The sequence below is a fragment of the Prunus persica genome, chromosome G4 (assembly GCF_000346465.2).
Source record: "Prunus persica cultivar Lovell chromosome G4, Prunus_persica_NCBIv2, whole genome shotgun sequence".
Taxonomy (NCBI): Eukaryota; Viridiplantae; Streptophyta; class Magnoliopsida; order Rosales; family Rosaceae; genus Prunus; species Prunus persica.
Genome location: NC_034012.1, coordinates 1941320 through 1953210, shown reverse-complemented (window position 1 = coordinate 1953210; position 11891 = coordinate 1941320). Strand labels below are relative to the sequence as shown.

The 11891-nt window shown below is 38.8% G+C and overlaps 2 protein-coding genes across 2 annotated transcripts; both read right to left on the bottom strand.

Annotated features, from left to right (window-relative positions):
• On the bottom strand, positions 908-4886 carry LOC18779784 (uncharacterized protein At4g04980). The gene is made up of 8 exons (XM_007214555.2): positions 4758-4886; positions 4576-4671; positions 4360-4486; positions 2690-4235; positions 2421-2586; positions 2174-2338; positions 1944-2096; positions 908-1849 (listed from the first exon to the last, which is right to left on the bottom strand). The coding sequence occupies exons 1-8, from the start codon at positions 4884-4886 to the stop codon at positions 1649-1651; spliced, it is 2583 nt and encodes an 860-aa protein (XP_007214617.1). The 3' UTR covers positions 908-1648.
• On the bottom strand, positions 7164-11795 carry LOC18779248. The gene is made up of 8 exons (XM_020563040.1): positions 11282-11795; positions 11000-11176; positions 10769-10866; positions 10294-10343; positions 10144-10196; positions 9887-10039; positions 7853-9605; positions 7164-7727 (listed from the first exon to the last, which is right to left on the bottom strand). The coding sequence occupies exons 1-8, from the start codon at positions 11338-11340 to the stop codon at positions 7551-7553; spliced, it is 2520 nt and encodes an 839-aa protein (XP_020418629.1). The 5' UTR covers positions 11341-11795; the 3' UTR covers positions 7164-7550.

Below are 11891 nucleotides of genomic sequence, written 5' to 3'. Positions count from 1 at the left end.
CCTTTTTGGCAAAGTGGTCGGCTTTCCTACATACACCGTTAGTGTAGTCTTTAGAAGGAAGAAGAGATGGATAGTGAGAACATACAAGAAATAGCCACTGCATTTGAGTGCTGTTTATTTATACACAAATTTAGTCTGTGCAATATCAATCTTACCCCTTTCAAGTACAATTTAGACACTTTAAACATGCAGTACAATGCAGTACAGCTATGGAAACTGTATATATACTAAGCAAAGTAGGGGTTTTTTTTTTTCATCCTTATTTATTTGAGTTGGGTAACTTAAGCATTCGTTTGAGAGTTATTTTGAATAGGTCAATAATCACTTTTCCCCATAATCATCATTTTTAAAAGAACACTAATTAAGTGGCACATGAAAAAGATTGAAAATATATATACTTTTCAAATATATAGTTTTAATTTAGAGTTTTTAAATGTCATCTACAAAAAGGGACCCATTAACTAAGTTATATAAAAGCGAACTGGCACCCTTTCACAAAATAAGTATACCATGCATGCATAGGCAATCAAGCTGTCTCAATCACCCGCCAAACACAGGGATGTGCTATTTTTAACAATTTATTCGATAAGTCCTTACTTAATTTGGTTCTGACCATTTAATTATTTACTTGTTCAAATGTGGAAATGCATTAAAGGTCTCCAGTGGCCAGTAATGCTACTTGCTAATAGGAAAAAATATATATATATATATATGTATTTCATACTCGTGTCAGTTAGCAGTTGAATGTCACATATAAGTTATATATTGAAATAATTTAATTAGGTAAGGTAATTCCAGTCAATACCTAATACTCTGTATTTCCTGAACGACAAATCCTCTCTTCGTACCAAATATTCATGATGCATACATGATACATCAGACTAGTATTTTTCTTTCTGATCATTTCTATATATTAATTAGAGTTGATTTTCCAAGAGTACTGGTACTGCAAGGCTCAAATAGAATAACATAAATTATTTATTTACTGAATGAGCTAAGAAAATCGATGTATGAAGTGATGCATTGGGTTGGGCGTCCAAAGAAGAAAATGATGCGTGTATTGTATCGAGATTCAAACACAGAACTATAATGGTAAACACCCCCTATAAACAAGCGAACAGCCCAAAAGGGGGGACCTGATAAGAAAAAAAAAAAAAAAAAAAAAAGACAAACCCAAGGCCCAAATGGGTGGCCTGAGCAAAAACATTAATTCTTCTATATATGTATATATCACGTTGTAAGCATATACAAAATCTCCAACTCATGGAACTAAGAACTTAAAACTATATATATATATATATATATTGCATATATAAAGGTTGAACAAGCAAGAAGAGAGACAGGACAATTTACAAGAACACAACAAAGACGAAATTTTCTCATATACCGCCTGGAAGTGGTCCTAATCAAGTCCTAAATCAAAATCATAACTCATACATACAAAGCCTAAATTTACAAGGTTTTTGTTTTTGTTCTTGGACCTGATTATTTACAAGGGTGGCAACAAAAAGAAAAGCTTTTTTGTTTTTCGGGTATTGTCAAAACAGAACGCTTTTAATCATAAGGAGTATAAGGTACGTATAGGATACGATTATACAAGGATAATTTATTGGTTTCAAAGTCCAGGGAGATCAACTGGGAATTAGGCTCAGTGGTGGTGGGGATCAGACTCAATTTCATTAGCCAGTTCTTTTGTGAGCATGTCAGCACGATCATCATGTCCACCAGCAAATGTGTAGACCCTGAAAGCAAACTGGAAAGCCCTCCAAAGCATTTTAACACATATCTTTGTTTGCTTCTGATCTGTTTTTCTTCCCGTCTGCTCTGCTGCTTTTGCTTCTCTCCTATCCTGCATCAACAATCATAAGCCTCATTTCAATGTCGACAACCCCTTTTCCCAACTAGCTAATTTGTGAGTCTATATTTTTAAACCGACTAGCTACCTTTAGTGCCATTTCCATGCAGCTTGAGGAAACATCAACCATTGCTTCTTTGATCCTGATTAGGATATTGAAGTCAAAATGAATATTCTGAGACTGAAATTTCTTCGCTTCATCATCCTTAGTTCGTTCCATTGCGTCGATTTCTCCTTTCATCTGTTTGTTTCTTTTGGTTAGTTAGGGAAAGTGCAGAGAAAATTAATTAGGACAGTATAAAATGAACATTTATGGACCTTATTGAAGTAACGTTCAGTCTTGTCAAGAAGCTGACCCAATGGAGCCGCTAGTTTCCAGTTCTGTAGTTCAATTAGCATGGCATTTAACTTTGAGTGCAGAGCTGCTGCCATCCTTATTGTTTCCAACTTCCTAGTTGGGAACCCTTCAAACCTTGACAGCACCTGCAGTTTGGAAAATTAACATGTCACGATCAGAATAATGGAAAGTAACAGATTAATTAGGACACAATTATTGATTGTTTACCTGTGACTCATCAGTCAAGTGCTCAAGAATGGATTCTACTTTCTTGTGAAAATCTATCAGCTCACTCATGTCCTTTGTCTGGAAAGAACTGAGGGTAGTTCTCATTTCCATGATAGGCTTTGCATACTTCTGAGCATCTTCTTCAATTTGTTGAAAGTATGCTGATCTGAGGCACAAAAACAGGAAAGGCAGAAGAATCTTTAATTACTAAGATTATTATTGTCTATGGTTGTTAGAAATAGAGGATCTATGGAAGTTAACATACATACCTCTTTGTCATCTCTGCTAGAGCATCAGCCATTCCTTGTTTTCCACCAGAGCTGCTCCCAATTCCCCCTTTTCTCCCATTGACTGACTTGCCATCCAAGCTAGATCCTTCCACCTTGCCCTTGAGAAGGCGGTACAGACTGCCCATTTGGGATGATCTCTTCAGTTTAGTGTCTTTCTTGGGGCGCAACGATCTTGCTGCACCAAATGCAGGAGGTGGGGGTGGAGCAGCTCCATTTGGCTGTCCTCTTAGCATAGGTGGTGGGGGCGGAGGACCTCCACTTGATGATCCTGGTGGAGGCGGTGGTGGAGGAGCTCCATTTGATGATCCTGGTGGAGGAGGTGGTGGTGGAGGACCTCCACTTGATGATCCTGGTGGAGGACCTCCGGTTGATGATCCTGGGGGAGGGGGTGGTGGTGGTGGACCCATTCTTGTTGATCCTGGTGGCATTGGTGTAGGCGGTGGGGTTGGTGGAGCTACTTGCATTGATCGTGGTGCCATTGGTGGGGGTGGTGGCAGTACAGCTGCTGCTGCGTTTTGTGGTGTTAATGTTGGTAGTGGTGGTGGAGGGGGTGCTGCAACTGTTGGCTGCAGGGTGGCTAGTGATGGTGGGGGTGGTGGTGGCGGGGGCGGTGTTGCAACATTTCGCTGCAATGTGGGCGGTGATGCTGGTGCAGGGGGCGTTGGTGGCACTGGTATTTTTGTTTCTGTTACTGTATTAGGCAGTGAAAATTGTAGTCCCGTTGGCGGAGGTGGAGGTGGAGGTGGAGGTGGAGGTGGAGGTGTTGATGTTGTTGGTTGTTGCAGTATTGGGGGTGAAGATAGTGGTGGATTTAGTGACAATGTGGATGGTGAGGGTGGAGGTGGAGGTGTTGATGTTGTTGGTTGTGGTAGTATTGAGGGTGAAGACACTGGTGGATTTAGTGACAATGTGGATGGTGAGGGTGGAGGCAAAGACACTTGTGTGGTGTCTGCTTCCGAAGTTTCAGGGGCTGTGGTTGGAGTTTCAACATCATCACTTGTGTTGTCTATTTCCTTTCCATTAGTATTCTCATTCAAACTTGGATTTGGGACTTCTTTTGTGTCCTCTCGAGCGCTGCTATGTCTCCCTTCCTCATCATCAGTTGCTGCAATTGCCTTTTCAGGATTGCTCTTTAAATCTGCCTCAATTGATGGTTCCTCAACCAATTGGCCACTCTTGTCCAAACCATTGCTGGTGCCGTGGGCTCCTTGTTTTGACAAGTGAAGTGACAAGTGCTTAACATCAATCGGGTTCAGTTTCCCCACTGCTTGTACTCTGAGAGTCCAAAGAAGGGGTGATTTGGAACCAACTTTGGCCTTCTTTAGATCCTGGGGAGAACCATCAATCAGCTCTGGCAGGACAGAGGATGGAGTGACTGGAGAAGAGCAGCTGGAGACTGAGTTGCAGCTCTCTGAATCGCTCAAGAATTTTCCAAATGAGCTATTCAGAGGGCTGTAGTCCACCATATCGAACTTGGCCCTTGCCATCTTGATCAAGCAATCGAGTGTTGCCAACACCGTCTCAACTACAATCATATAGAGTGATCATCAACTTTAGGTTAAAAATTATGGCAGGAAGAAGCCGTTAGATTTTTGTTTCTGATACCAAATAGAGGCCTCAATGAGTCCTAAAGAAAATTTGTAACATACCAAGTTGATCCGAATTGACATTCTCCTTGAATGATGGCAAATCATAACTCAGTTTGTCCAACCTGTCATGATTTGTCATCCAAGACTCTCCTATAGATTTCAATGCCTTGCAGAAGGATGCAAGGACCTGTATGGATATGGAGATGTTAAATTTGTTCATAAGTACAGCTGCATTTAAGCCATATATTCTTGGTGTAATGTAATTATGGATTTTACCTGTTCTGTTGATGCTCCCTTCAGTTCTGATATTTGATTATGCAGGACAATTTCAGGGTAAAGCTTTTGGAGATCTCTCATCAACCTCATCACCAGCTGCAAGCAGGAAATTAAACACAAGATTTCAACATAATTAAAACAAGAAAAGAAAAAGGAAGGCAGCCAATGAGTCATACACATACCTCATCTGTGGCAGCAGATGCATCATAAGCTGGTAGGTCGATGATGTCCATGAAGATGATGATCTTCTTCCGGAGCTCGATCATCATAACCTGGTTGCCTGAATCTCTGAAAGACCTATTTTTAGGCATGCCTCTCCTAGAAGCGTTCTTCTGTTTCAAGGGCAGACTCTTGGGCCGGCTAGAGTCTTTCCTCCCCTGCAGCCAGAGCAACTCTTTTCATGTAAACGATTTTATAGCCTAGACCTCATTGCTCATTGACACCTTACCAAAGATTCATTTCCTATATTGCAATGCTAATTGAAATGGATGGCATGAAGTAATGAGAAAACTGGCAGAAAAAAAACAATAGAACTGAAGAGGTAGGTATGTTGTTGAAGGTTGACAAATAATCCCAGTTATGGTGTTCCTGGAAAAGCTGAATGCTGCATGCAATGCAACAAACATAATCTTGACAGAAAACAAAGGTTGCCTGCCCTGTTGCCTTAAAGATTATTAGCATGTCTAGATTTAGACAGTCTTGTTTTATTTCGAGATTTAAGCATGAGGTTTTATATAAACAGACAAGATCAATGTACCTTCATTCCAGAAGGCTTACGACGAAACAATGGACCGAAGCAGTCTCCGAGAGTCATGGCTTGAACCAACGCAAAGACTGGTGATAAAGAGTTGAACTGGACAAGGATGAGGACGATGATGACGAATGGATGATGATGATGTTGAATGATGATGCAATTGGGTGCTTACCATTACTGGTCAGCACACCCTTAAGCCTTACTTGGGTTTGAAAATCCAACTCCAAAATATAAAAATGCAGAACTTTTCAAATTTCAAACTTCAACAAGAGAAGATTTTTTTTGTTTGTTTTGGATTTGAAAAACAAAGAAAGAGGTGATGAATCAAAAGATTACGTGCAGAGGACTTGGGGTGATTAGTATGTACATGTGAATGGGACAACCATTTGTGTTGTGTTCTGCCTCGGAACTTTCTCTGGGAAGAGAGAAGCCAAGGAGAGATTGAATGCCAAAGTGGCTTTATTAAGGATCATTCCGCGTTGAGAGAATAGGCTGTAGCTGTCTTAGACCTAAGTTTCTCTTTTTCTTTTCTTGAAACGGTCTTAGAGCTAGCTTGTTAATTACGTAATTTCTTCATTTTTCGTCTGTGTTTTTTAATTAATTAATTAAATTAATTACCTGTTTAGTTTAAGCATATCATGCATTCCGTAATTGCAGGAACTGATGCTAGATTTTTGACGGCTGACAGCTAAAACAGAATGATACAGCTTTTCATCTGTGTAAGATGAGGTGGTGGTTGCATAACGTTCTACCATATAAAAAAAATTATCCATTTTTATTTCCACAACATTAAATTCAATAATTATCCATTGGAACAAACTTGGTACCCTATTAAACAGATATGTATTGTAAAAAGATCCGTATTATAAGTTAAACCACATCTAAGCACTGATTTTTCACCTAATTTAGGCTCAGTTGGACCTTAGTTTTATACATAATGTACCACCACATGTTTTTCAGGATGCAAATGGCGGGAGAGGCGAGGTTAGTAACTAAGTAATAGTAGCTGGGGGTGTGAGTGGAGGTTTTCCGGTTCAAAATAGTAATCTTTATTTTTTAAAATAAATAAAACTTTTTTGAGTGATTTACAAATAATCATAAAATTTGTTATTTACTCCAACTAATTAGACACAATTGTCCGATCACTCCAGGGTATGTAAATTTTTCTCGTCCAACTCGGTAGTATGGAAAATGTTAGACATGTAAGAATATTTATGTACTTATGTAAGATTTATTTAGGATATTGAACGCGTTGTCCCTAATCACCCTAAAAATGGGACAGGTCGAGTTTTATGTGAAGTCCAACACAACATTGATCATATATATAAATTATCCATGCCAAGCCATTATACCAAAAACTTACCCGAGAACCATGCCTTTTGGTGTTAGTCAATGTTCATATCTCATTTGTTTTGTATTCTGATTTGACTACCCCATTTGACGTTTAGACAGTTGAATCTTTGCTATCCCTTTCCTTCACCAAATTTACTGGGTCATTTTGGCCTGGTCACAAAGGAAGATCATCTACCATAAGAGAGGCTAGTTTGTTCTTGCACTATGTATAAGGCGAGCCCTTAACCTGTTACATTTTAGCTTGCACAATTCACTTCTGGTGGAACCTGCATTAAAATGGCACATATTCATTTTTCGCCATGAAGAATTCAATCCATTTTGGGGAAAGTCCATGCCCGGCCGGCACCGGCAGAGGTTACTTGCATTGAAGATTAGAGAGGCCTGGCCACAACTAGTACCTGCATATTATTGTATTAATTAAACAATACCTGTTTGTATGCCAACTCATAACAACTAGTTAGCATTAAACAAGTTTTTTTTTGGGGGGGATATATTCAAACATGCATATATTCAATTAGAAACCAAGGGGATACAAATTCCTTATCCCAGCTTATGAATGTAAAAATATTTAAACGTTGTGCATCCAGGTATGCCAATTGACACACCTCTACTTATTTTCCTGGCAACAAATGGCATCGTTTTGCACTTCAACTCATATAAGACGAATTGCCAATTCAGGGAGGCAGTAAACTGAGAGATAAATAGTAGAAGCATCATGCCAAAGGTATAGTAAAGGGATATTATAGCTATGAACAAATCTATATTGGGAGTTTCAATCAAGAATTCATAGGCTCAAACTGGTTGTAGGCCAAATCAGCCCTCATGTGTATAGACTGTACTTGTGGCTGCGGTTGCTTTGTATATCCATTTACAGATGTAGAGTTCTCTTGGTAGATTGAGGTTTGCTCTTGTCACCCTTAATGGAGCCCTTTGCTGTTTTACTCTCTAATGGAACTCTTTTGGGTGCCACCGCTGCAGTTTTCTCAGCAATTCTTTTTTGGCGTTCTATCCGCAGTTCCTCCATCTTTTTCCGAATTTCTTCTTCCTGTGTACAAGCATATTCATCAGGTTCCAACGAAGAAAAATAAATTAATAAAAAAGTATAAAGAAATTAGACAATGAAAGGTACCAAACAACTTCATGATAAGCAACTGCATGATCATCATTTACCTTCTCCAATTTGCTCTTTTGTATCATAGGCCTACGCGCAGGAGATGCTTTATTGTTTTTGAAATCAATTCTGTTGTTAAGTGGTTTCCGTACAATGTTAGACCTTGCTTCTTTTCCACCATCTTTTGTTCCAGGGGATTTATTGTTCTTCATACCATTTGAAGCAAGCTTCTTATCCACAACATCAGTTGTCTCAACGCCAGAAGATCTTCTGTTGGCCTCTGGAAATGAAATTTCTGCTCCATAGTCCATACTCCAAGAAATTGCAGTAGACTCCAAGTTTGAATCCCTTTCCAGAATCATTGAAAGGTCATCTGGCTCAGAGGTCTTAGGTGCTCCATGCTTATCTTGTGCATTATCTATAGTGCCATTTTCCTTCTTGGCAGCTATACTCAGATTGTTATCCATGTTTATTTCGGTTTTCCATGGAGATTCATACATATCATTAGATGCTGATCTAGTCTGTATAAAGAAAGAATCATCTACACCCATGTCTTTTCTCTCTAATGCGAAAATACAATCACCATCGGAAATTGTCTGCAAAATTGGTATTCTCGAGTTTTCTGTATTTTCTGAGTGATTGACAACAAACCAATCTTCGCTCCTCGAACTCTTGGTTATAGTAGATTCAGCAGCAGAAGCAGAAAATGCACACCTGATGTCAGCTCCTGACTTTTCTGATCTCTGCAAAAATAATATATCCCGATCTTCACAATCCTTTCTCTCCATAACTGAACCAAAACTTTCTTCATTTTGAAAATCTTCCAACTTCACTGTATAATCATTTCTTTCATTCCTCTCCATCACAACCAAAGGATCAACTGCAGCTCCAGCTGTTAGTTTCTTCGGAATTCTCTCCAAATCAAGCCCCAAAGTAGGCCTGCCTGCTAATGAATTTCCACCTTCAGACCTCGCTAGAAAATGTTCATCAGTATTAACTGACAAATCCTCACTACTTGATCCATTCAAAATACAGTGACTCTTGTCGACATTTGACTCATGGGATATCTCCAATACTTCTGCTTTATCAGACTTTTGTTTGAGGGAATTTTCATCATCAAACTCCTCATCTGAAAAAGATTCATCAGAAACTCCACCTTTATTCCCATCTCTCCTCTTGGGTGTGATGTAGTTAATATTTTGAATAACCACTTTTCTAGAGGATTTCTTCCTAAACTTATTTTTGGATGAATTCTCCATATCAGAATGCTTTCTCTCTTGCAGTGTGTCTGAGTCAGAATCACTCGCAGAAGTGGAGTCGCTGGACTCAATTTGTTTGCCTTCCCCTGAATGTTCAGATCTTTTTTTATTGGAGGAGTTCTTCCTCCTTCTTGAAGATGACTTCTGAACCCTATGATAGTTGGGTTCCATACGAAAGCTTGCTTCCTCCATATTGGGAGGCCACTGCAGGTTCCTTGGATAATGAGGAGGGAAAGACTGCATAGTAGGAAAGGGATATCCATGGTATGGAGGCAACTGGTTTGTATGGCCCAGCGAACTGTAAAAGTATTGAGGAATCTGGTTCGGAAATGGCATTGGCGCTTGAACTTTTTCACCAGTAGGGACACCCGCATTGGGAAGATTTAACATAACATTTTGATTAGTGACATCTGTTTCATTCGTAAGTGTAATTCCAGATGCTCCTGTGAATTGCAAATCTGGTGAAGAGGCCACCATTGCTGCTAGTTCTTCCATAAATAAACCATCTGTGTGCTTTTTCTTGTATACTTCCCTGAAGTTAATGCATGCTTCCCTACCATGTAAACAATACTTGATCTTATGAGACTCCAGCAGGCTCAACATTAAGGAAAAGCAAGATAACCTAAATTTAATTTCTCCATATCAAGTGGAAAGTAGACCATGCAAAAGCTACTAGAATAAATAACAGATATTTGTTTGTTGAACCAAAGCATTTGGGGTCTATCTGGTGGCATGTTTTGAAGTGTTAAAACAGATGAATGGAACAGAAACAATCCATAATACAAAATATAATATAAAATAAAATGATCAACCTTACTGGTTACCAGTTCATACCTTAAGCGCGAAGCTCCAAATGCATCTGAAAAAGAAATGAGATCATCTATATTGTGGATTTCAAATCCAGCAACTAGGCCTCGAGCATAAGCCATTGCTTGGTGCTTCCGAAGCAATGCTATCCTTGTTTCCAAAATACGTTGAAGGCGAACCCTATATTACAAAAAATCCTGAATGAATCAATGATAAAGATACTGAATGACACTGCAAGTGAGACTGTATTTCACCAATTGTAGCCGTCCAAAAGAAATAATTACTTGGAGTTTTCGTTTTCTGCTACATCCTCTGTTTCTTCAAGTTCGCCTCTTTTCTAGAAAGAAACAATTAAGGAGCTAAAGTAATGAGGTATAATTCTTCAAAATACCTGACTGGTTATGTTAAAACTTGTGAATCTATATGTAAAATACCTTTAAAGAATCAGTTGGCTTCCTTGTACTCCGATCGGCAGAGACAACTCCTGATCAACAAAAGTTAGTTAGAGATCAAAGTACAAAATTCAAGTGCTCCTTTGATCTAAATTAATTGAAATTTTACCCATAATGTAAGAATTTACACTGACAAATAAAGCGTGTCTTAAATTGTATTTCTGCATAATCATTTCATTCAATGGACACATTACTGCATTTTATTACAATAATGGTTTTGTTGGGTAGGCTGATACAAACAAAATGATTTCTCCCCTATCTCAACCTAATAAGCAAATAAAGAAAACAAGTCATGGCTCCTAGAGAAGGATTTTCCTTATTTTTTACCCAACATTTTATCAGCAACCAAACGGAGCAGACCTAACAAAACCAATACTTTCAACAAATAGAACAGAACCCAATACACCACCAAAAAGAACGATCTTTCACGTATAAGCCATAAGGAAAACTGAGATACCTTCCTCCAGTTGAACTGAACTCTCAATCTGCAAAATCTCCCTTTCAATACTGACAAACCTCTCCAGAACTGCTGGTGTGCTGACAAAGCGCACAAATCTGCCCCATATAAAAAGAAAAAAGCTTTAACCACAAAAGAAATTGTCTATCTAAATTAGCAAACTATCAATTACATTAGTGGGCAATTTCACAAATTAACAATACAAAAGGCCAAAAGAAGTATGAGAATTACCTTTGAAAGGTGGATTTGGTGAACCAGGGTGCATGAGGTGTGGGTGGGCGAAGAGTAATTGAATAGCCACCTCTAGAAATCTCATCTTTCACAGATTTAAGGTGAGAAACAAAGGGCTGGAACAATCCAGATGCTAGTTTCTCTGATTTGCCTCCATAGAAGATCACCAAGTCACATCTTCACTCATTTATTTATACACAAATAGAAAGACAGAGAATAAGCAAGCAGAGTGAAATTGGACATAGTGGGCAGAGAAAGACAGAAATACAAAATCCATAGTACCTGGTTCGAGTTGGAGTGAGCTGAAACAAAGCATAGTCGAGGCGAGCTCCAGAGTCCATGGCCACGGAAATGGAGAAAGCAGAGGAAACAGAGACAACAAGTGCATATAATGTCAGTATGCAAAAGCAAACACTAGAATGTCATCTTCTTGATTGAACTTGCAGGTCACATTCCACAGTTGTTCAAGTTGAAATGGAAAAGAAAGAGACAGAGAGAGGGAGACAGAGAGAGCAACAGGGTAGAGACAGCAAGAAATGATGAAGCTTTTGCACATGCGAATCATAAAGGCGGGCGGGATTATTTTAGAATCATGAACTAATTTGAGATGTTTTGTCATGTGGTACAAGCTACAGCTTTGATGTCAAAATAACATCCATTAGATCCAACTACAACCTGTCCTGAGTTTTGTCTGAAGTCAGTGAAATTGCACCTTTTCTAAAAATTTATAAAAGATTTGTTAGGGTTCTTTCAAGTAAGAATTAAGGTTAAGATTAATCTTTGCATACAAAAACATAAGATGCCCTAATATAAACACTTAAGAATTATTTGGCAGGTTTGCACCAAAAATAAAACATTGCTTGGCAGATTGATAAATCCCCAAGTGATAAAA